The sequence below is a fragment of the Plecotus auritus genome (genome assembly GCF_963455305.1).
Source record: "Plecotus auritus genome assembly, chromosome: 6".
Lineage (NCBI taxonomy): Eukaryota > Metazoa > Chordata > Mammalia > Chiroptera > Vespertilionidae > Plecotus > Plecotus auritus.
In genome coordinates this window covers 77,026,558-77,052,700 of record NC_137773.1, presented here as the reverse complement: position 1 = coordinate 77,052,700, position 26,143 = coordinate 77,026,558, and the positions used below count along the sequence as shown (strand labels likewise).

Genomic DNA, 26,143 nt, shown 5'->3' with positions numbered 1-26,143 from the left:
CAATGAGCATTTTTAACTTTCATTACAACATATTCATCAGTACAGATGGCAAAATGGTATGTACGACAGCCTCCTGGGTACAATATGCAAGTTCCAGTTGGAGTGTTTCCAACAGGATGTAAGCTATGGTCCTGAAGCCTGTACTTTTAAAAACATATTACTTAGCACACTGCCAACAAATGTCAACACAAAAATACAGTGCTGTAATGAGTTCACTCTGTAAAAGAAGTGTACTGGCACCTAAGTTTTCCTAGGAAAAGTAAAACAGAGTAAAAGCATATAATCATAGCACAAAAATATTTAAGTATTTATTCAATATTGCATGAAAAAGCTCATATACCAAATGGAATTAAAATTCTTAACAAAAATACTGCAGTATATTAAAATTTATAGGCAATTTTTAAAATATACAACATATACAGTAGCCAAAGTCCTGGAAAAGTTCATGTAGAAAAATTCTATAGTGAGTGATTTGAACCTTTCAGTAACTCTGCAGTTTCTTCAAACCTGAAAAACAATAAGTAATACATTAAGTAAATAAATATCATAATGAGGCATAGGTTTTAAGTTGCTAAAATTATGCATTTAAGCTAAAATAAATTTCAACGTTTCTCTTTTTTACAAATATAGTCACTGTTAATAAGTTAAGTATACTATGGCCAGAAGGGAGGAATAACAATTGGAGTCAATTATTTCTGGGAGCATAAGTTATTTCAGTACTTCTCAAATTTCAAGAAATATTATAGTTTTTTAAATAGTAGGCTACCTAATAACTTAAAATACAATTTCATATTTCCTTTCAACTGCACTTTAGATACCAGTATCATTTTTAGTATTACCTTACCAATAACTTTCTGAAAAACACTAGCAATACTTAATGCTTACAATATCTCCAAACCACCCATCTACACATATCATTTAATATTTTGATAAATCAGTTATCAAAAATAGATAATCCTCTTGATTAACTATCAACCAAAAATATTCCTGCACTCTTTAATCTACAATTAATTCCATTAACAATGTTTTATATCACTTGTTGGAAACCAAAACAGTGACTCATCTCACAAACACATAACTGTAGGAGGATTTATTATCCACTTGAGTCCTGAAGGAAATTCCACACCTGATCGAGAGACCTTTAAGGTTTGAAACACATATGCACATTCTACATATACTGTAATCCAATACAATTCCCTATAGAGAAATGAATTTCTGTTGCCCCTTTCTGTTACTTACATTTTTTTCATCCTTTCCATTTTCTGGATTGTTGTTTCCTTTAATTTAAAAAGCAACAAATTTAGGCAATTTCTCAAAATAAACCATCATCAAAGATGGACCATGAACATATAAAACACAGACTAAATCATTGCATTAAGTACTGTTTACTTATCACAAAGAATTTTTATGAGAGATTAAGATTTGCACGGTCTCACTATTTTTCTTGCCAATGGCATCTACAACTAAATCTAATGCTTGCTTGTTCTCCTGACCCTCGAAAGGAAATCATCTAAGCAGTTGCCAGTTTTTCTTACCTCTGAAATATCTTTCAGACCACAGTAATTAAGAGTTGAGGTTCTGGGAGTTGAGTCTCTAGATACTGTTCTAGAACAGGAAGACAGAGGAATACCTACTTTCTTCTCTTTACTTTTGCTATCTGTGGAGAAATCAATTTTTCAGGTTATCTTTTCCTTTAAAAGTAGAGTCAAATATCTAAAAATTTTATTTATATGTGTAAGAAAAATAAACATCTATCCTATATAACAGAGGTAATATGCAAATTGACCATCACTCCAAGACACAAGATGGCCACCCCCATGTGGACACAAGATGGCTGCCACAATATGGCCGGCAGGGGAGGGCAGTTAGGCATTGATCAGGCTGGCAGGGGAGTGGTTAGGGGGTAATCAGGCTGGCAGCCAGAAGCGGTTAAGGGCAATCAGGTGGTGAGTGATTGGGAATCAGCAGTCCTGGATTTTGAGAGGGATGTCCAACTGCCCGTTTATTTGGGATCGGGCCTAAATGGGCAGTTGGACATATCTCGAGCGGTCCCAGATTGGAGAGGGTACAGGCTGGGCTGAGGGACAACCCCCTCCCCTCTGTGCACAAATTTTGTGCACTGGGCCTCTAGTATATATATATATAAAAGACTAATATGCAAAGTGTCCCCTCAGGAGTTCAATTGCTTGCTATAATGTGCACTGACCACCAGGGGGCAGCTCAGAACATGGCGGGCAACCAGCAGCAGAGGGGCACTGAGGGAGCAAGGGAAGGAGGAGGCAGGGAGGTGGGCAGAACCGCGTGGTGGCAGTGCGCAGGTGGTGAGGAAAGGAGGAGGCAGGGAGGCAGGGAGGCAGGGAGGCGGGGAACCTGATCGGCCTTGATCGCTGGCCAGGCCTAGAGACCCTACCCGTGCATGAATTTCATACACCAGACCTCTAGTTTTAATATAAAATGGTTACTGGTATGCAGATGAGTTTTTAATATTCTTCTAAGATAATGACCTACATATAAAGACCTAGATGTTAAAAATTGGCCAATAATAATTACAAAAGGCAATATTACCTCTGTCATAACAATCAATTGAATAATAGGCAAGTTAATTTATTTTTAAATATAAGCTACTAACTCATGGCAACTGAAAGTCCTCCCTACAACTGAATAAATTACAGATCACCACAGATAAGACATGTTCCTGTCAAATCGATCAACAGGCTTAAGGACCATTTTGCTGCAAAAACAAGGCCAGAAAAAAAATTAAATAGTTTTACTATAAGCCTACACAGAGGACTGAAACAACTAAACAGACTTTTACTTTCGTCTCTCACAGAACCAGTGTCTTCTGACTACTTCTCTTGCCAATTTGCTCCATTCCTCTGCTTAATCATCAGCATGAATTTGGACAAAATGCCCAGCCCAGGATCAACATTATTTGATACTAGAGGCCCAGCGCGTGAAATCACGCGAGACCTAGACCTGCCCTGTGCAAGCCGCGGGCCCCACCTCGTCACGCGAGCTGCGAGTACCAGCCTGCAAGAGGTGCTCCATGCACCTCCTGGTGACTGGTTGTGGTTGTGACGCCGTTACAACCACAGGCCTTTTATGATATAGATATTACCCCTGGTGTTCTAATTCAAAATTTCCAAGGGAGACAAAATGATTTGGCTCAACACCTTTTGTATTGGTATTCCTTTTGATCAGGTATCTATTCTTGATCTAGTTATTTGAGCTCAAAGGTCAAAGTCACATGGCACAACTTTGAAGACTAGCTACATCCCACTTTTATGCTGTTTACAGGTTACTGACAAATGCATTTTATTATCACATATTATCACATATGCATAGCTGCTACTTAAGTGTAAATTAGAAACTTGGAGATACATTTTTATTATTCTACTAGAGGCCTGGTGCACAAAATTCATGCACTCGGGCGGGGGGGGGGGGGTGGGCCTCAGCCCAGCCTGTGCCCTCTCACAGTCCAGGAGCCCCACAATTGATTGCCCCAAAGAGATAGGCCCTGCCCACCCAGCCTGGGCTCTGCAATAGATCACCCCCTCAGAGAGAGGCCCCGCCACCTGCCGCAGCACTGTCATGGGGTAGCCTGGGCCTCCCTCTTTGGGGCGATCATGGAGCCCCCCAACTGATCGATCACCCTTCTGGCCAGTGGCCTGGGCCTCCCTCTGCAGGGCGATCATGGGTCGATGGCACCAGTGTTGTTGTCTGGAAGGTCGTCCCGTCCGGACGGTCGTTCTGCTGTTCAGTTGTTCAGTCAATTTGCCTATTACGCTTTTATTATTATAGATTTCACTTAGCAATTAAAGGGGTAAAAAATCTCTAAAAGTTTGCAATTCCGTACACTAGAATTTATTCAACCACTATGTCACAAAAGATATGTAAGCTGGCTTCTTTAGCAATCCTTGGCTTCAGTAGTCTGTAAGTTTATAATTTCTTTGTTCCTAAGAGCTTTGCAGTTTTTAAAATATAAGGCTTGGTAATATTAAAATTACCAGATACCTATGAAAATTATTTTTCTAAACTGTTGATCAAGAGACCTTTAAGATACGAAACACATATGCACATTCTATATATACTATAATCCAATACAATGTTATACTGCCAATACTACTACCATAAGAACTTACCAAGTTTCAGAATATTCCTGCTACTACCAGGAGCATAGTCTTCACTCATTTCATCATAGTAGATATAGTCATCATTCTGGGATAACATAGTTTAGTATTTAGAATGAAATGAAAAGAAAAGCTTTCTTATTTTATATTATTACTGCTAAGCATAAAATATAAAGATGACATGATAAATGTTTGATGACATGATGTTTAAATATTTAAGTGTTTTATTTATAAAGCAATATATAAATATTCCTAAGAATAAGAAATATTTTAAATGTTGGAATCAGATAGTAACCTTCTTGAATCTACTAACTTTACTTTTTAGGGAAGGATAGACTAGGACCAGAAATTAAGATCCTGAGTAAACTAAGAAACAATTTCTCAGATTAGATGAGGCAATGGCAAATTTGGTGACTATCTCTATAAAATTTACAATTTGATTGAAGTAAATGAGTAAGAAAAGGAAGTTCTAATTTTAATTAGAACTCTCCTGCCAACTTTTTCTCCACCCTGTAAAATAGGCCATTTGTACTATGACAGGATATGAAATAATTTCAAGCTTTTTAAAAACCAAAGCAAACATTATTTTACCTTATTTTAAATACTTCAAGTACTAATAGCTCTAAAAGCTCTAATGGTAGGTTTGTCAGATTATCTTATTTGATGTAGAGAAAAACAATAGCCACGACAATAGCAATAAAACAGGCATGTCTGAATAGAACTTCATTCCCACCAAACATTTTCCCATTACCCAAATATCCTCTTATTTATCATTTCCAAAGGAATAAACACAATAATAAATAAAAACTTCACTGTGTCTGAGATATCCTATAAATACTAAGGAAAGAAAATACCTTTTTGGACAAAAGCAATTCTGTTTCAAGAAGAGTGACACGACTTATTAGATTGGTCCAGGTTTTTTCATCTACCATCACTTTTCCTTTCATTTTTTCTTCCAAAGAATCTAATCTGCTCTCTATCTGAGTCAGTTTCTTAAGCTTTTCTTGGCATTCAGCAAGCAGAGTCTTTAGTGCAGTAAGCTCAGGATTAACTTTTATATCCTAAAATATTAAAAATATTACACAAATTGAAATTCCTTGAAAAGTCAACATATTCCCATTTCCATTGTGATGTGTGTGTGTGTGTGTGTGTGTGTGTGTGTGTGTATGCATACATACATACATACATATATATATTGATTTCAGAAAGGGAGGAGGGGGAGAGGGAAAAACATCAATGATGAGAGAGAATCAATGACTGGCTGCCTCCTACTGGAGATCGAGCCCACAACCCAGGCATATGCCCTGACTGAGACTCAAACCTTGACCTCCTGGTTCATAGGCTGATGCTCAACCACTGAGCCATGCTGGCTGGGCCCACTGTGTTATTTCAATAGTTGCAATAGGCAATAGAGCTTGAGAGTTAAGACTGCTACCTTTGGAGGCAGACTACTTAGACAGTCTAACATGTATGACCTTGATGCTTCAATTTACTTATTTAAAAAAAAATTCCCACTTCATATGGTTCTTGTAAGGATTAAATAAGTTACTTTTCATAAGGCTCTTTTGAACAACAGTGGGTAGTACAATATAACTGTCACTAACAAGCTTCTTGTAACACTTAGCACCCAGCACAAAGCTAAGAGGAAATAACCAAGAAATGGCAGTGCATTGAAACTATTTAGTTTGCTATAAATGGGAAATAAGCCTAATGGCCATCTGGTAGTTTTATAAATGCCAACTGTATACAGATATAGAGACATCACAAGACACAAAAGACAGGAAAAAAAGAGTTTTAGCAGAAGCAGTAGAGATCAGACCCTATACTAGGATCTGTGGCAATACTGTAATAGAAAAGGTACTCTTAGAGAAAAGAGAAAAAGACAAGAAGGGCACAAAACGAAAAATGAAAAGGCAGTAGTGCACCAGTTTTTTCCATTAATCAATATAGGGATTAGGCGATAGAGAATCTTCATTGTACAAAGCAGTATATCTTTATATCTCATTAAATTAAATTCCTTGAGGAGACGTACCATATCTTTATCATCTCTGCATTACCCATAACACCTAAAAATAAGCAGTAAATAATATGCCAAGTTATATTCAGTAAGGCTTACTGATTCTTAAGTAATGGTAACAAGGATAATGTGCCGTGATTAATAATTCAAAAGGCCAGATATATTCCAAAGTTTAGATGCTGAAGTAATCATGTACATCGGAATAAGAAATATTGGCATCTGCTAAAAACAACCCAAATTCTTACTTGTTGCTCAGACTCGATTTCAGAGATCTTTTCTTCAGGAGTCTTTATTTCAGTATCCTTTAAGTCACTCACAGCAAATGCTTCCTTCACATCTGTCATTGTACTTAACGTACTGTCAGAAATGCTCACACCATCTTCATTGTAGAGGTGACGGATCACCACAGCTTTCTTCTGCCAGAGAAAGCTATGTCAGAGCTACTTCAGTGTTTCCCTCACACAATTATTTTACACACACAGTCACTTTGCAAAAGAACATCTTATCTTCCCTTTAAGATTTATAAAAGCTTAAATTACCACATATAATGTGGACATATAACATTAATTAAGCTATTAATATTTTATGAGTGGTGATGAAATTGTGGTTATGATATTTTAAAACATTCTTATATATTAGAATATTGAAATATTTCTTCAACAATGTCAGCATTTGTTTCAAACTGTTTCAGGTTTTGGGGAAAGATGTTGGGGAAACTGGTTATAATAAAGATGAAGCAAGATGAGCGAAGAGTTGATAAATTGCTGAAACTGAGAATGAGTACTTTTGTAAGTATTTGAAAGTTACTTTAAAAACAATTTCATCATAAAATAGGTTACCACATAATTCACATAAAAAATCAAGAACTGACTCTGTGAATAAGACTTGTCACAATTTTCTTTAATTAAACAAACCACAAAATATCAGATGTTTAGCTAATGATTCAAACTAAATAATGACAAAGGGTAAGTCATGAGAGTAAGACTTATTCAGCCACAGGTGCTGAGCAGATAAGGGCAGGGAAGATATCTATCAACAAAGAGAAGATATTCAAAACACTAACCCAAAACCAGAGTATAGGTTTAGGAACTATCAATCATTGGATTCTGCACATTCCTGATAGAGAAATATGAGCACAGGTAAGTGAAAGCACATAACTTATAACTAATGGCATGCTCTATTTATGTTCCCATGTTGTTGTAGGAAGACTAAATACATAATTAGGAGTAACTATTCATAAGCACATAATATAACCTTCTTAAATCATTGCTATTCTATCTAGGAAACAAGGCAGAAATAGGAATTAGAAATATAAAGAGAAAGTTTGTTCCATTCTACACTTCTACCCTCTTCTTAACTTTTGGAATATTCCCCAGATCACATGATATGCACTGCTAACAAATCCTTATGGTATAATACCTAACTAGAATGTTTTAACCAGCTGCTAGCTAGAAAAGAAATGTAGAGGGCCCCCTGGGAAGGCACATAGGCATTCCTTAATTATTGTCAGCTGAACCCAGTGGCGTGGGCAAAGCGCCACGCCCTGGGAACACGCCTTGCCAAAAGGGCAAGGGTGTTGTCAGCTTGACCTTCATTTCAGCCCATGGTGTGGGGAAGTGGGTTTTGATATCTAAATCCAGCCTAGCACCAGGAATGCTCAGGGCCTACTCAAGAATGCAAATAATCTCCTTTGTCTTGACCTTTTGGTGAAACTTCCCAGTATTTGGGGGTATAAAATAAACACACTGCATCAGCTCTGGGTCACTGTCTCTCCATCAGAAGAGGGCAGCGGTCCACCCGGCCCCAGCTTTTCTTTCTATCTCTGTGTCTTGTCTCTTTTATTTCTCAATCCCCAGTTGCCTCTACTCAGGAATTGGATCCGCTCTCTAGCTGCGCTGGATGCGGAAAAGAGAGAAATATTACATAAAAAGTGAGACTTGTATTTTCTGACCTTTCCTGAAGTCATGAACCTGCCAGTGATATCAATGCCAACAGGTTCTGCAGATGACTTCTCGCTGCTTGAACCAGGTTCTGACTTAACAGAACTGACTTTCTTTCTTTGTAGTGATGGAGTCTAAAAAAAAAGTATTAAGATGTAAAAAGTTTTGTGTAAAAACATGATGTAGTAGTATATTTAAATTCTATTATCATTTAAATTTTATATATAAAATATGACTGTCAAATAATGAGTCTAAATTCCATATATTTTGAAAACTAAGAAGTGATGAAAATGTACTGTTTAAACTGTTAGTTTAGGACCAGTACCTCCAAGTTGCAAATGTGCAAATACAAGTGACTAGTATTTAAAGCAAACACCAGGTATTATAAGGTTACACAAATCTATGAATAATGAAGTAATTATGCTATGTATTAATTTGCTGTCTAGGGTATTGATTTTATACATTAAAATATTGCCAAAACCGGTTTGGCTCAGTGGATAGAGCGTCGGCCTGGGGACTGAAGGGTCCCAGGTTCGATTCCGGTCAAGGGCACGTAACTTGGTTGCGGGCACATCCCCAGTGGGGGGTGTGCAGGAGGCAGCTGATCGATGTTTCTCTCTCATCGATGTTTCTAACTCTCTATCCCTTTCCTTCCTCTCTGTAAAAAATCAATAAAATATATTTAAAATAAAATAAAATAAAATAAAATATTGCCCACTCAGCGTAAGTTAAAATCTATAAGAAAATTACCTTATCAAGACCACTCAACTCCTTGTGCTTTTTCATCACACAATTCAAAATATCACAGATAATTTGAATTTTCCATTCTGCAAATCCACATTGGAGAAACTGCTTTTTCGTCAAGATTGGTTTATAATTAAACTGGTCACGAAGAAGCTATGAAGAGGGAACAGATCAACAAAATACTGGGAACAATCTCTTTCAAAAATCTAAAATAATAAATGGTCACCTGGTTAGGGTGGCCTTTTAAAAGGTAGAAAGAGATTTATGACCAGGTAGCAGAGGTATCTAGGTAAAAAGAGGTAGCTAGGGATGTACCAAAAATAGATGGCTGTCCAGAGAAATGGAAAAATATACCCAACTAGTAGCCTGGTGCATGAAATTCATGCACATTAAAAGGGAATTAATTAGAGGAAATATTTTAATATTGCTATTTGCCCTTTCTCTAAAATAGAAGTGTCAGAGATGAAAAAAAAATAGTAAAATGTATAGGAAAATCTTCCTCCTGTCAGAGTCTGGGGTGCATCCAGGGACCCAGAGTCAAGTCCCCGCCCACCTGTGCATGCCTTGAAATCGCGCAAGACCCAGACCCGGCCGGCCCCACCCGCAATGGGCAAGATCCAGACCCAGCCGGGCCCAGCCCTGTCAAACCCCGCTGGGCAGGGGGCGCAACCTCAGATCCCCCAGCCTGATGCCAGGTAGGGGGGTGCAGCCTCAGGTCCTCCGTCAAGCCCCACTGGGTTGGGGACCGCAGCCACAGCTCCCTGGTCAAGCCCCACCGGGCGAGGGGTGCAGCCTCAGGTTCCCCGGTGCAACCTAAGGTCTCCCGGTCCGGCACTGGGGCGGGGGGCATGGCCTGAGGTCCCCCGGCCTGGCGCCAGGCAGGGGGCACAGCCTCAGGTCCCCCATCCTGGTGCCGGGCGGGGGGGGGGGTGCAGCCTCAGGTCCCCCGTCAAGCCCCAATGGGTGGGGGGGCGCAACCATAGGTCTCTGGTCAAGTCCCACTGGGCGAGGGGCGCAGCCTCAGGTTCCCCGGCGCAACCTCAGGTCCCCCAGTCAGGCGCTGGGGCGGGGGGGGCGTGGCCTGAGGTCCCCCAGCCCAGCACCAGGGTGGGAGGTGCGCCTTGAGGTCTCCTGTCAAGCCCCGCTGAGTCAGGGGCATGACCTGAGGCCCTGTCAAGCCCCACTGGGCAGGGGGCGCAGCCTAAGGTCCCCTGGCCTGGCACTGGGGCGGGGGGTGCACCTTGAGGTCCCCTGTCAAGCCCCCCTGGGTGAGTAGCGCGGCCTGAGGTCCCCCAGCCCGGCGCTGGGGCAAGGGGTGCGCTTTGAGGTCCCCGTCAAGCCCCGCCAGGCGAGGGGCGCGGCTGAGGCCCCCATCAAGCCCTGCCAGGCAGGGGGCGTGGCCTGAGGTCCCACCCAAGCACCAGGCAGCCTCAGGCCCTGCTGATCACTCGTTACAGCTCATTACAGGAACCTCGCCTCCACTGTGGGCGCAGCCATCTTGTGTTATGGAATTCCTCCGCCTCAGCTGTGGGTGCAGCCATCTTGTGATGATGTGAGGGTCAATTTGCATATTACCTCTTTATTATATAGGATGATCCTAATAGGTACTAGAAATACTGCTTAGCTCACTCCACACCAGATAAGTCAGGAAACCATAGTTTTATGTGTTTATACTTCTTCCAGTATATGATATTTTAGACAAGTCAGTAGGCCTCTGAGTTTCAATTTCTCATTTGTAAAATGAGAGCAATAGGCCAGATAAGTAATTTCCAAAACCTACTCTTGAACCCTAAGATTTCTTGGAAGTGCCTCTTAGGCTTCCACAGAAGTTTTCTGGGTGAAAGACAAAGAAAGGAAAGATTAAACAAAGACTCTACACATGAAAGCTCCTATTTCATCAAATGCAACTTACTACTTAAAAAAGAAAAATTTGATTTGATAAATGGGTTTTACCTTTTCTAAAAAAGTTTAAAAAAACTAGAGTACTTGAGCAAAAATTAATGATTATAAGTAGGGTTTTTAAAGAACCAAGTATGAGATTAAGTGAATACATAATACAAGTGTAAATACTAGGGTAGATATAAGACATGGTACTAGACCACAAGGAACATTAAAACTCAAAGTTCTACAAACAACTAGATTAACTTATAATTCTATACACCACAAACTTTACTTAATAAAACCAAATTTCTCTCTAACTTCTGCCAGCATACCAAATTTTACTAAAATTTGTTGTAAAAAATGGCAAATGATACCAATGAAAAATGTTTACAAGTTGTCATATTTAATAGAGTATGAAACATAAAGCAAACTTCAATTACATCTTGATTGCAATAGGGATTGCATTTAAATGAGGTAAATGCATATGAAAATACTGTCAACTATACATGCTGCATATATATTAAGAAATTATTATAAAAACATTAATCTGAAAAAAACCACCGATGACTTCTAAAACAATCCTATATAATAAAAGCCTAGGTGGCGTCATGCCCTCGTGCAACTTTGTCACAAGATGGCCGCCACAAGATGGCTGCGCGCACAGTGGAGGCGGGGCCCCATGGCTGCTCCGTGTGGTGAGGCCTGGGGGTCCCGTGGCTCTGCGCAGCGCGGAGGAGGCCGGTCCTGGTGTCTCTGCCACCTCGCGTAGAGGAGGCGGGTCGTGGCAGGGGAGGACAGTTGTGGGTGATCAGGCCGGCAGGAGAGGGCAGTTGGGGGCAATCAGACCGGCGGGGGGAGGGGGGCAGTTCAGGGTGATCAGGCCAGCAGGGGGGGCAGTTGTGGATGATCAGGCCAGCAGGGGAGGGCAGTTGTGGGCAATCAGGCCGCCAGGGGAGCAGTTAGGCATCAATCAGGCTGGCAGGGGAGCAGTTAGGGGGCGATCAGGCTGGCAGGCAGAAGTGGTTAGGGGCAATCAGGCAGGCAGGCAGGCAAGCAGTTAGGAGCCAGTGGTCCCAGATTGTTAGAGGGATGTCCTGTGGGATTGGGCCTAAATTGGCAGTTGGATATCCCCCAAGGGGTCCCAGATTGAAGAGGGTGCAGGCCGGGTTGAGGGACAACCCCCCCTGCCCACACGAATTTCATGCACCGGGCCTCTAGTTATTTCATAAACTCAAACATACCTTATAGACGGCATCTATAAAGCGCAAGTCATTCTTTGCTATGAGTTCTACATTGGATTCCATCAGAAGTTCTGCTACATAAGGGGAATATGAGGTAAGAGAATAGCTGATGATGGGCAAAGATGCTGCTAAATCGCCCTTAACCAAACTGTTGAGGGGGAAAAAGAAAAAGATTTTTAATGAGCATAATTCCACAGAGTTGGAAAATTGGGGCAATATAAGAATTATTGTCAATAATTTATAACAACACTATAGCCATAATAAAGTGATGCACAAGACCCTTCATATTCTATCCCCAACACTAAATTAGTCTAGCCAAATTACTATGAAATTATATTACTCATTTGCTCAAACAATTATAATAGCTCTTTAATACCAACAGAAAATCTAGTACATTTGGTCTTAATAAAACAAATGTACCATCTTACAGAGCTCAAGTACACTATATGCTCTTGCAAGCACTTGTTACCTTACCTCTTATGCTTTTTATCACAAACTGCAAAGGTAAAATATTATGAAATCTAAGTTATAGATGAGGAAAATAGGGTTGGGAAACTGTAACTAGTCTGATCAGTATCTTCCCCTTATATTAGGCCCCTTTGAAATCTGTACCTTATTAGTTTATGCTAATTCCTCCAGAAAGATATCCTACTTTTCTCTGCCTGTTATTCATTCTCCATAAATCATTTGTCAGATACCAAGCTTTCCATGAAGCCATCCTCAACGTTCTGATCCATATTTCTCTCTCCCAGAATGACTCCCTGGCTATTCAGTATCTGATGCCTCATGCCTATCTTGTACTCTTGTCTAATTGTCTACACATATGAATCTCATTTTCTCCATGTGAAGTAGTTTCACAGATTCTCCCACAACAAAACACAGGAGAAGCTAGTTCAATTACCCAGTTATATATGCTCAATTGAAGTAATAATGCACTTATGTAAAACACTTGTTTTCCACAAAATTCAAGATGTACATAAATCTCCCTATTCCCACCCCAAAATTTTTAATAAAGCAGAGAGCAAGTATATGATGATAGCATTACAATTTGTTTTTCATGATAAATATAAATTGTTCCTCTTTTATGTTTATGGATATAATATTTTACCCATGAGAAAACTGCTCTGGCAACCTTTTTTACCTGTACGACAGTTTAAAAAAGACACACACAAAAAACGCTTTTGAACAGCAAAATCTGTCCCATTTTATGCATGTTATGAATAGAAGACAGCCAGATCTGCATTTAACATCTCATATAAAACAACCTCAAAAATCTTGGTTATCTATGGTCTAAGAACTTTGATTAGAAACAGTAAGAAGAACAGGTATTATAAACTGGCACACCAAAACAAACAACGGCAAATCACAAGAAAAATTTTAAAATGGGAAAAAGTGGAAAGAACCAAAATATGTATATCTGGGGCTGTGTGTGTATGTGAGGGTGGTAATCTGCAACAGCAGCGAGTAGCATTACCTATCTCAATAGATCCTGCAAATATTACTATATTATGAAATAATCTAAAAATGATTGTTTTTAATGACACTCTTGGGTCAATAAGAAAATCAAATGATTAAGCAGTGTACATAGAAGAAAGGAACATAATCGGTATCTTAAAATTATTCCTATACAAAATGTCTTTTAAAATGTTAGTTTGGCTCAGTGGAGGGAGTGTCAGCCTGCAGACTGAAGGGTCCCAGGTTCAATTCCTGTCAAGGGCACATGCCTGGGTTGAGAGCTTGATCCCCAGTAGGGGGTGTGCAGGAGGCAGCCAATCAATGATTCTCTCTCATCACTGATGTTTCTCTCCCTTCCTCTCTGAAATCAATAAAAATATATTAAAATAAAATGTAAAAAATGTTGATGGTTAAGGTGGTAAGAAAAAAACTTGGCTATTCAAACTGATTAAGTCCTGGCAAGACTAGACAGTAGAGATTTCCCTCTTTTGAATTACCAACCTATTGGTATATGTTATGGAAACATACTATGGAATACCTTCCGTTTCTCATATATAATACCTGTGACAACAGCCATTAGAGCTCAACTTTCTCCTTGCTCTCCTTACTATCCTTTCATTTGCAGCCATCTCTTAGTGTTAACTCTCCCTAGTATAAATTCAGAACTTCTATTTTTATATGTAAACTAGAGGCCCGGTGCACGAAATTCGTGCACGGGGGGGGGGGGGTGGGTGTGTGCCTCAGCCCAGCCTGCACCCTCTCCAATCTGGGACCCCTCGAGGGATGTCTGACTGACCATTTAACCCGATCCATATCACAATCCAGGACTGCTGGCTTCCAACTGCTCACCTGCCTACCTTCCTGATTGCCCCTAACCGCTTCTGCCTGCCAGCCTGATCACCCCCTAACCACTCCCCTGCCAGCCTGATTGATGCCTAACTGCTCTCCTGCCAGCCTGTTTTCCCCTAACTGCCCTCCCCTGCAGGCCTGGATCCCCCCCCAACTGCCCTCCCCTGCAGGCCTGGACCCCCACAAATGCTCTCCCCTACAGGCCTGGGTCCCTCCCAACTGCCTTTCCCTGCAGGCTTGATCGCCCCCAACTGCCCTCCCTTGCAGGCCTGGTCCCTCCCAACTACCCTCCCCTGCTGGCCTGATCGCCTACAACTGCCCTCCCTTGCAGGCCTGGTCCCTCCCAACTGCCCTCCCTTGCTGGCCATCTTGTGGTGGCCATCTTGTGTCCACATGGGGGCAGCCATCTTGTGTGTTAAGAGTGATGGTCAATCTGCATATTACTCTTTTATTAGCTAGGATAGAGGTCTGGTGCACGGGTGGGGGCCAGCTGGTTTGCCCTGAAGGGTGTCCCGGATCAGGGTGGGGGTTCCCTTGGGGTGTGGGGCGGCCTGGGCGAGGGGCCTGTGGTGGTTTGCAGGCCGGCCACGCCCCCTGGTGACCCAAGCGGAGGCCCTGGTATCTGGGGTTTATTTATCTTCTACAACTGAAACTTTGTAGCCTGGAGCGGAGCCAAGCCTTCTGCTTGCTCCGAGGCGGCAGCCATTTCTGTTGGGATTTATGTATCTTCTATAATTGAAACTTTGTAGCCTTAAGCGGAGGCCTGGGCCGGCCAGGGCTGCAGAAGCTTGGTTTCCTCCATCGCCGTAGGCAACTCTAGTCTCCTGCTCTTTCCAGCTCTGTGGCTGCCGCCATTTCTGTTTGGATTTATGTATCTTCTATCATTGAAACTTTGTAGCCTTGAGTGGAGGCCTAGGCCGGCAAGGGCAGGCGGAAAGCTTGGCTTCCTCCATTGCCAGGGAAACCCAAGCCTCCCTCCTGCTCTCTGTGGCCGTAGCCATCTTGGTTGGGTTTATTTGCATATTCACTCCTGATTGGCTGGCAGGCGTGGCTTGTGGGTGTAGCGGAGGTATGGTCAATTTGCATATTACTCTTATTAGATAGGATCCCATTACTCCAGAATTCTACTTAGTAATTGGTTCAGTCAAGACCCACTCTACTACTTGACAATGTACCTAATCTGGAGTTGTCCCTTGACACTCATTGAATAAATGTTTAAATAGCTTCTAATATGTGCCAGGCATCATTCTAGATAAGGGGATACTACACTGAACAAAACTCAGTACTAGCTCTGCCTGGTGTAGCTCAGTGGGTAGGGTATTGTCTCATGCACCCAAAGGCTGCCTGTTCAATTAATAGACAGGGCACATGCCCACATTGCAGGCTCAATTCCCAGTAGGGAGTGTGCAGGAAGCACATTCTCAATGTTTCACTCTCACATTAATGTTTCTCTAAACTTCAACAAAAAACCTTTTCCAAAAAAAACAACAAAAACTAAGTACTAGATATCAACTTACTTCCCAGAGGGGGAAATATCAATGAATATCCCAGGTAAGAAGAGATGTATTAGGGGATAGAAGGTGACAAGAATACCATGTTAGATTGGCATGAATATCCACACTAATAAAAGAATAAGATGCAAATTGACCGTACCTTTGTGACACCCACCAGCCAATCAGGAGTCAGTATGTAAATTAACCCAACAAAGCTGGTGGGTTAATTTGCATATGCAGGCGCCGAGAGGCCAGGGGCATTCCGCACTGCCCCAGCCGCTCCAGGCCTCTGGGCAGCGTGGGAAGGCGGAAAGGCGGCTCTGGGCTGGGGCGGAAAGGTGGCTCCGGGACAGAGCAAAAAGGCGGCTCAGGCCGGAGCCAAGGCAGTGCTGACAGCCAGGGGAAGGAAGGCCCATTCTTGCACGAATCTTTGTGCATTGGGCCTCTAGCAGAAAAAAATGTATGTTGCTTTGCTACAACCTACAAAAGCAAGTCAGTCACATTGGGAAAGTGGAAACTAACACAAAATGTCCAATGTGGGATCTGTTATATGAGTTAGCTTAATAATCTTCAGGCAAGGTATAAGTGGTCATAAGAAATCTATTAAGTAGAATCTTCCAAATCATAAAGAAATACTATCCAACTGGATGTGAGAGGGTGGTAAGTCATATAACTAATGAATTCATTACATTTCTACAAGTTTAAAAGTTGTACAGAGACCATACCATATATGGACATATATTTTGCTGCTCCTTTTTTTTAAAAATATACATATATATTTTAAATATCTTTTTATTGATTTCAGAGAGGAACCATATATGGATGTATATTTTGCTGCTACCTTTTTTTCCAAAATATATATATATATATATATATATATATATTTTTTTTTTAAATATCTTTTTATTGATTTCAGAGGGGAAGGAAGAGGGAGAAAGAGATAGAAACATCAATGATGAGAGAGAACCATTGACTGACTGCCTCTTGCACGCCCCCGACTGGGGATTGAGCTCACCGAGCAAAACCGGCTGGGGCTCAAAATATATTATTATTGATTTCAGAGAGGAAATGAGAGGGAGAGATTGATAGAAACATCGATGAGAGAGAATCATTGATCAGCTGCCTCCTGCACGCCCCGCACTGGGGATCGAGCCCGCAACCAAGCATATGCCCTTGACCGGAATCAAACCTGCGACCCTTTAGTCCACAGGCCGACACTCTATCCAGTGAGCCAAGCCAGCTAGAGCTTTGCTACTACTTCTAAAAGGTGATTTAAATCTCGAGTTGGACTTTTTAAAATTCAGACTTAGAAATAAACTCCTGTAATTCCCCGCTTTCTAAAATATTTTAATCATTTCAAGGAAAAATTTTAAAGTGCCCAGATAAAATCGGTGTCTTTATTTAGATACTCCCCCATGCCAAATATATCAAATCAACACCAAAAAGACTACAAATATGTTTTATATCCTAGCTTACCCTACACAATCCACTTCTTGAGGATAATTTAGCGAGCGAAGCACTTGTTCTAGGTTCCGTAAGCTTCTCTTCAAGTCGCCTGTTGCCATTATTTAATATTACATTCAGCTCCAGCTTTTGAAATAATCTAATATTTCACCTAAAAGTAAAAATTTATAAAACAATTAAGGCTGTGTATTTTTGAAGCGTCTCTATTTTATTTTGTTCACATATCCTATTTTGTTCACATCATTTTTAAAAATCAGTCAAAAATGGAGACAGAATTAGCACAGATTTAGTCATAATTCCTAGAGCTCTGACCTCACCCAGTTGCCAACAAGATGCTTTGGTTAAAAAACAAGTGATTAAAAACCATATATCCTCACCAGGGCAAATAGAACTATAGGGATTCCATGACAGAAGAGGTATCAACAAAATTTTGGAAGATGGACAGCAGGTGGATGAGTAACAGCCAACCTAGCAGCACAGACCAGCCAATCCCATCTGTCTATTTATGAGAAAACCAACAGCAGCAACATAGGTTCAGAAATGAGGGGCCCCTTACAGTTCTGTAAGGGGTAAGGCCAAGGGGTGTTGAAATAAGGATGATTATATGAAAGTTTATATAAGGAGCTGCTAAATCCTAGCTTTTTACTTCCCCTCCTGTCTCTGACACATAACTTGCTCAACTGGGCAACTAGCTGTCTGTTCCCCTGGCTTTAACTGTCCTCTAGTTTGTTCCATATATATATATATATATATATATATATATATATATATATATATATGTATACATATACATACACACACACATACACACACACACACACATATATGTTAATTCTGATACTTGAATTGAACAATTAAGTAAGTGAATGACTGAATAGTAGCAGCAGCAGCTACGTTCTCTCAATGCTGGAGTGAGAATTTACAGATAAGCAAGGGGAGGAGACAAGAATAAGCCATGCCTAATGGATTAATTAGAGACATCAGTATGAATTTATGTTTAGCTTAATATAGATACAGATAGTTGCATATTGAAATATTTATAGATATGTAGAAATAGACAGCTTAGTATATACACATTGATTTCTGCTCTCTGCCAGCTGAAAGTGACTAAAAGCAACGACACCCCAGTAGCAAAGAGCACACATGGCATCCAGATCTTGGTGTGTAATGCTATTCCCCAATAAAAGGAACCAGGGCTCCCTGGAGAAAAGACCAATTGTAGAACTGGGGCAGGAAATATACAAAATGAACCTGAAGCATTATGTAGTTCCAGAAAGTAAAAACTACACACAAAACAAACAAACCAATCCAACATTGATAGGGGTACCTCAAAAGGGCACAGGAGCCAAATGAAATAGCTCCCAATGGTCAAAGTTAACACAATTTGAACAATGAAATTAATAAATTAGTATGAAATTATTATCCAAGGTATAAAACAAAACAAAAAATCAATCAGTATAATTCAATACATTAACAAATAAAGAAAAAATCTTATAATAATTTTAAGACATGCAAAACAGGCATTTGCTAAAATTCAACACCCATTTATTATATAATTCTTATGACATTAGAAATAGAAGAGAACTGATTGCATTTGATAAAGATCATCTACAGAAATCTCTTGTAAACATCATACATCATAATAGTGAAATACTGAAAACTTTTTTCCTGAGATTGGGAATGAGGCAAGCTTATCTAGTCTCCTCACTTCTATTCAACAATGTACTAGAGGTGGTAGACAGTACAAACGTGAAAGAAAGAGAAGTAAAAGGCATAAAGACTAAAAAGAAAGAAATAAAAATGTCACTATTCACAGACAACATAACTGTATATGAAAAAAAAAATAAAAAGAAATAAGTGAATTTAACAAGGTTGCTGGATAGAAGGCCAATTTTATTTCCCAAATAATTAAGAGGTGTTTAAAAATTATATATCTATAAATAACTCATTTTAGCCTCAATAAATAATCATAAACATGTGAATAAATCTGGAGAATATATGTAAGAAAGACATCAAAACAAATGAAAAACTCATAAAACTCTAGTGAGATATATTAAAGTAACCCTAAATAGAAGAGATACACACCTTGATCAAGGATTGGAAGACTCAATATACTGTATATTGATCCATAGATTCAATGCATTCCCTCACCCTCTCCCCAAAAAATCCCTGCAGTTTTTCATAGGTAGAAATTGACATGCTGAGTCTAAAATATATATAGAAATGCAAAAGATAAAGGACAACTATCAAGATAAAAATTGGAGGACTTAACGACTAGATATCAAGATTCAGTCTAAAGTTAAATTTGGAATAAGTGAAAAGATGTACAGATAGAACAATGGAACAGAATACAGTCCAGAAACCAACCACTGACACTAAATTTATGACAAACTTGAGACTGAGTAGCCCTGGAGAAAGGATGGTCTTTATCCATAAATGATACTTTGTCAATTGAATAGCCAGATGGAATAAATAAAACTTGAACCCCTGATGTAAAGGGTACCTCACATCCTTCACAAATTAATTTCAGGTTTGTTGAAGATCTAAATATAAAATATAAGACAACCAGATTTTCTGGAGATCACATAAGAGAATAATCTTTATGAACTTCGGGTACAGAAGAATTTCTTATCTTATGATTGATAAAATGAAACACATTAAAATTAGTAACTTCTGTTCATCAAAAGACACCTTTAAGGGAGTAGAAAGATAAGCCATTGAGTGGGAGATGATGCTGTCATATATGTAACCAACAAAAAGATTCATGTCTAGAGTATGTAAAGAAATTCCTACAAAATAATAAGAAAAGAAAGATAACTCAATAGAAAAACGGGAAAGAGACCTGAAGAGGAATTTGACAGAAGGGTAAACATGTGAAAAGACACTCAATCGAATTAATTATTAGGAAATTACAAAGTAAATTTAAAAATCTGAAAAAAAATAATAATAAAATAAAAATCTGAAATCTACAGAATTCTGTGAAAGAGTATATTAGTGTTACTTGGCAATATTGGCTACTAGTAAAGGTGGTATACTCCAAAAAATATACATAACAGAATATGTATTTATATATGTGTGTGCAGCAAAACACATGAAAAATATTTGACATTTTAAATAAAATGGTTCACTTTTTTAAAATCCCAAAGAAAATAATACCATGGGATTTTATTTTTAAATGACTCATGTGGTAGGGCTTTTGTTAGATTCTCCAAAGAAAAGGTTATTCCCTAAGGAGGTCATAAAATAAATAAATAGATTTTTATAAATAATTAAGAACCTTTGCTAAAAAGAGCCGAAATATAGTTTACCTAAACTATAAGTCTAATCAACCACTAAGGCAAAGCACAATAACACACTTAAAAATATCTACTTGTAACTGTCCATGGACACTTCATAGGAGGAAAATAATATATCACAACACCTTGAGTAATGAATCCTCTGGGAATGAAGCTTCTTTAAAGTGAAGCCATTGACATTAAAAACAGAACGAAACAATTCACCAATCAGGTGAAGTAGAGTTAGCATGATCTTTCCCCCAGTCAACCGCCCAGCAGTTGCCCAGGATATAAATCATCTCTCTACATACCTTCTCTCTAACTAGAGGCAATAAAGCTAACAATGTGCAAAATCCTAAATTTAGTAAACTTTCTAGTTTAAGCTCCTAGGCATCCCATGCTGAACCTTTTCTCTATTTTAGGAACACAGTATCTTCCTGATCCAAGTCTCCTCTCCTTTGTCAATATGGTAAAGAACAGATTATTGACTATATTTTTATACACTCAAAACAGTGTCTAAAATACACTTAAAATAGTGTTTTATCACTATTTTTCAGCCAATCAATTACTTCAACTAAGCATTTACATTTTTAGGCAGGAGGAATTTCAGGTCCTTTCAAATGGGAGATAACTAGAAAAGAAAGGAAGTAATCCTCAAATCACATTATACAAAATACAGGCCGAATCGTTTAGGATGATTGGGGATCAACAGATATATGGAAGAAGAGAAATGACTTCTCAAGAACATGACCAGCCTTTACTTTCCAGGAAAAGATGAGGTGGGAACTAAGCTGGCTGTAATTGTCATTGGCCATTATACAAGGTCTGAGGTTAAGTTCCAGACATATCTATTTTAACACAATTCTTCTTGGAGCACCTTTTCCCCTAAGACATTCTATAACTTTAATATAAATTGTATTCCTCCCCACAGACTTCCTTTAATCCTGCATATTCCATCTTTCTAGTACATGTAATTTCATTTAACACTTCATGGTATCTATTCCATCTTTCTTTTCTCTGTAGTTCTGGAACATATATCAATGTCTCATTATTTGTACCTCTGGTAATGGAATTTCTGATCATAAAGTATGTCCCTGGAACACATCATCTTCAGTACCAGCGGAATAAATATTTTGAAGAAGAGTAAGATACAAGTACAGCTTGGATCTGTAGGTGAAGGAGATAAGTGATAAAAACAAAATAAAAAAATAAAGGGATACAAAATGTGAAATTATAGAAAAAATTATAGTACTGCTCTATATTTTCATGAAAGTATTTACTACAAAATTAAAAATTAAGATATTAAAAGAAGTCAATCTCTAACTTATGCACATTTTAACATAATACTTTCAGAGATGAAAAATAACATAACTTAAAAAAATAACATTTACACTTTATAACCCGTATCAAAGAAAAGTAAAAGAAGAAGATATTACTCAGCTTGTAGCATAGATTCAACCATTAAGATGGTCTCAATATTGCTTCCTTAGCTTCCTCCAGAGAGCTCTCTCCACAAGTCAGATCTGCCCAACTGAACCCAATTTTCAATCTAGCTAGAGATCATGGCTGTTGGAGGTCATGCAAGGATGCCTCCCAATGCAATGCCATTAAACTCAGAGTGATTTTTTTATCAAAATGAAGTAACTACACTGACTATAGCGATTGTGCTTGATGACCTAAGTTTATGACATTGCTCATAATGCTAGATATTATCTAAAAACCGTGTATCCAAAATAGAGGAGTAGAATGAGGAAAAGTTAAGTTTATAAAACTTTTCACAAAAGATATTAGGGAAATGCTGTACTAAGAGATAGGGAAGAAAGGGCTGGGAAAGAAAACATTGAGAAGATGGGAGTTGGGGGGTGGAACAAGGGAAGTAAGGGACAAGTATAGACAGAGTTCAGTAGGACTGTCGTGTTCACATACAAAACTGTTGAAAGGTTTGGACAACTTTAGAAAAACAGATTAATACAGACCTAATTCCGGAATCAAAACGTCAAGATTGATTTTTTTTCATAGTGAGGGAAAAATCAATAGTCTCCTAGGAAAATGGAAAAATATTGAAACACCAGGGAGATGCAAGCAAGGAACTCACCCACTACTTTCATCTCTCCCTTCTAGTCAATATTTCCGAGGAGCTGGAACGCCCCTCAGCTCTTGAGGATCCAACAGGAGGAAATCAGTCTATCACTTCCCTACCGTAAATCACAACCTCATCTCAGAGGATGAGCTGCCACGGTCCTTCGTTGTCACGAAGGGACGTAAGCAGTTGGGTAAACAGGCAAGACAAGTCTAGGGGCTCTCCTCCCTCCACTAGATTTAAAAGTATGAAAAGACGAAAGGACAGACCTGGTCATTCGCTCCCACCCGTGGCTTCAGTAAAGGCATCAAGAGAGGAGACCTCAGCCCAGTCGAAGATGCAGACTGCCAGCTCCTCGGTGCTCACCCAGCAGCCACGGAGCAAAGAAGCGGACTCCGAACGGGAGGGTGATAGCGGGGGGATGGTCCTATGCAACCAGAGATAGCCCTGGAGACCAGCCTCCAGCAACAAATCCGAGCGGCCTCACACCCGCGCCGGGGCGCGCTTCTCGCGCCGACCGTTTGTATCTGCAACAGCGGGTCAAAGCCCGCCACGCAGCGCTGCTGGACCTTCAGAGCTGCAGGCTTCCCACGCTCCACGATTCCTCGCTGCAGATTCCACACCACGTTCGTCCAGACCCCCGAGGACGCTGACTCTGCTGAGAGCCTTCTCCACAGCCAGTCCGATCCCAAGCTGCATAGGAGAAACTGGCCCCAGTTTTGATGCCCAGAGTGGCTCGGGAGGCGAAGTGAGAAACGGGGAAACTGTAACGAATCGTAAACAACGGAGATAAAAATGCTTTTGCTTTCAGCCTCAGACCTCACACGTCACTTCCGGCAACAATAGGAAACGTCAAACCTCAGGCTGTCGGCAGCCCTTGCTGCTGCAGCTTGAGGTGGCTCCGTTTGGAGGAAGCCGGTGCTGTTTCTGGGATTCTCGCCGCCCTCACCCTCACCGGCGTGAGCCAGTAACATCTGAACCGGCTTCTCCATGGCCTGGGCACCAGTTCCCGGCTGAGCTCTTTTCTTTTTGGCCAAAAGCCCCCGTCAAGAGGCCGATTCGTCGCGGCGGCGGTGGGATCGCAGGTCGCTCAGGTACAAGCGTCAGGCTAGTATTTTAGAGCTCTTGCTTCTTTTCCCCTCTACACCCCCCACTTTTCTCCTCGGAAATGAAGATAGCTGGTGCTCGCTAGTTAGTAGAAACTTGCCAACCAGCAAGACTTTGGGACCAATGACAGTGCAAAGCTTCTTGAGTGACAGCGGTGACGGCTTATTAAAGTGAGGAATAAGGCGGTGTCAGCAGGCGGGAATAGGTGTGTTCCTTGGGTTTTCTAGGCCATTAAGGTCAGCTTGGGACCCTACGTAGTGACCCAACTTCATTCTGAAATAAAGCCGAGAAGAATCAATGATTATCCTCTTCTAACCCAAGTGTTGCTTTTCAAGCAAAGTAGGTTTTGTTTCCGTTGTTATTTTTGTGGCTTTTTTTTTTTTTTTTTTTTGGTGCATAAGCATAGTTTTAGGTTCTTTACATACTTTTCAGTAATATGAATGCAAACACAGTTAAAGTCACGATAGATTGCCAGTTGCTTCATTTATCAAACTTTGGTTATAAATTTGAAAGATTCTTCGTTTGTCCTCTTTTGTTTGTTTCTCTGTAACTGGGCTTTAGTTTCTTATATGGTGAATTCTCAATTAAATATTATTAATTGGATGAAATAACATAAATGATTCCTAATCCTCAGCCATTTCAGGTTTTCGCTGTTTTATTTTTAGGTTCTGTTTATGTTTTGTTTAGGTTTGGTAATTTAGTAATTGAGTGTGCTTGTTTTAACAAGTGGAATTTAGATTTTAAAGGATCCCAGGTGTTTCTGTCTAAATCAGTATATCATGTTGTTTACTTCTGCAAGGTGGAGCTAATTTATGTTTTCCATTTCAGTTTTTCTTCTTCCTCTTTTAATGTTTGGCGGCGTTTGGTGACCTTATTTCTGAGATAGAAGCCCCCCACCCCCGCCTAAGAAAATGGTTTGCAAAATTAGGCAGAATGAAGAATACATTTTTTTCTATTTTTTCAGGTTGAGTAAGAAACTTCCCATTTTTATCGTTAACTTGACTGTTTGTCTGATTAGATACTTCATTCATTATCCATTGCTGAGTAACAAATTGCCCCCAAATTACCTGCTTAAAATAACAAGGATTTATTACATCAAAGTTTCTGTGGGTCAGAAATTCATGAAAAGCTTAGCAGAGCACCTCTGACTCATGGTCTTTCATGCAGTTGTGGTCAAGCTGAGGGGTAGAAGGACCCACTTCGAAGTGCACTCACCTTGTTATTGGCAGGCCTAGTTTTCCACCACATGGGTTTCCCCATAGGGCTGCCTCACAGTATAGCAGCTGGCTTCAATCTAACAGAGTCCCAAAGAGTCTCTATAGTCTTTTATAACCAAATCTCAGAAGTTTTTTCCCATCACTTTGTTGGAAAGTGAGTAAATAATCCAACCCAAAATCTATCTGGAGAGGATTACACAAGGGCTTAAGTCCCAGGATGCAAGGATCTTTGGGGGCCATCTTAGAGGCTCCCTAACAGATACCCTGCCTGATAAATTTTAGGAGTTAATAGATAGGAATAACTGAGTAGAAATGCGGTCAGACTGTAAAGAAATAAACAAACTTATACAAACCTTATCTCTCTTGGAAAAGTTTTTTTTGTCTCTCCCCCCCCCCCCCCTACTGATTATTTGAGGAGAGGCTTATTATTTTGCTTGGGAAACTGCCTGAGGAATGATGTGTATCTGAGGAATGCTTGTGTTTTTTAAGGTCTCTGTGAGCAGAGCATATAACAGCTGGAGGTTGTGTATTCCTTACTCATTGCCTTTTTATATGGTTGAAATTGTATCAAAGCAAACATGAGCAACGTTAGCTTTTAAGGAGGAAAGAAGTTAGGAGAGGGTAGAGGAAAGCCTTCTGGTGTGGAAAGAAGGCAGATCAGTGGCAGTCTTTATGGTGGTATGAAAACAAAAAGGGATGGGGGAGAGGTGTGTCCTAGAGTGGAACTAACTGTATCTTGTATGTCTATTTTTAAGCACTATTAGGTGGCAGGTACCACCTTTTCCAGCATTACCTGGATATACATTACCAGCACAGCTTTTGTCAGTGAACCATATAAGTTTTATCAGAAATTAAAGGTATAGACTTCAGGTTTTCTTGTGACACTATTTTGGCCGTGACCAACTGTAAAAATGTCTATGCTTCTTCCAAGTTTGAAAGATGTTGTAAATCCTTATCTGTAAGTAAAGTATTACTCAAGTTTATCTCTTATTCCTTAGGGGCTTAATACCAGCCTGATTGCGTCAATTCTCAGATTGTAAATTTGGCTTTTAAATTGGGGCTCCCTATCAGGTTAACATACTTCATTTATAGTAGTTTGGGGCCCTTAGATGGTTGCAAAATTTTAAACAGATGCTTACACAAGTAACACAGTTGATGTACTTTCACCCATAAAATAACTTCTAGATAAGCTAAAACATGAATTGTAATTTATTATGTATGATCAGTTTAATAGGGAATGTTTTGTGTGT

The 26,143-nt window shown here is 39.9% G+C and overlaps 2 protein-coding genes across 12 annotated transcripts in view; one reads left to right on the top strand and one right to left on the bottom strand.

The window, feature by feature from the left end:
- On the bottom strand, nt 1–23,174 carry CEP44 (centrosomal protein 44). Of its 9 annotated transcripts, none has more exons than XM_080672489.1 (13): nt 22,839–23,161; nt 22,466–22,530; nt 21,548–21,656; nt 17,227–17,365; nt 11,954–12,101; nt 8,838–8,984; nt 8,099–8,221; nt 6,393–6,560; nt 4,985–5,191; nt 4,143–4,218; nt 1,536–1,657; nt 1,240–1,277; nt 1–507 (listed from the first exon to the last, which is right to left on the bottom strand). In XM_080672489.1, exons 4-13 carry the CDS (start codon nt 17,313–17,315, stop codon nt 459–461), a joined length of 1,167 nt encoding a protein of 388 aa, XP_080528615.1. In that variant the 5' UTR covers nt 17,316–17,365; nt 21,548–21,656; nt 22,466–22,530; nt 22,839–23,161; the 3' UTR covers nt 1–458. The 9 variants fall into 9 exon arrangements, with proteins under 9 accessions (XP_080528615.1, XP_080528613.1, XP_080528612.1 ...); XM_080672487.1 differs by lacking the exon at nt 22,466–22,530 and adding an exon at nt 19,300–19,420 and having other exon boundaries at nt 6,393–6,563; nt 22,839–23,106; XM_080672486.1 differs by having other exon boundaries at nt 6,393–6,563; nt 22,839–23,038.
- Nucleotides 23,175–23,390: 216 nt separating this feature from the next.
- FBXO8 (F-box protein 8) overlaps nt 23,391–26,143 on the top strand; it is a 42,501-nt gene continuing 39,748 nt past the window's right edge. The window contains exon 1 of one of the 3 annotated variants that reach the window (XM_080672496.1): nt 23,391–23,663. The gene's annotated coding sequence lies outside the window, so the exon portion shown is untranslated. The remainder of the gene's footprint in view (nt 23,664–26,143) is intronic. The other 2 variants (XM_080672495.1, XM_080672494.1) reach the window with 2 other exon arrangements.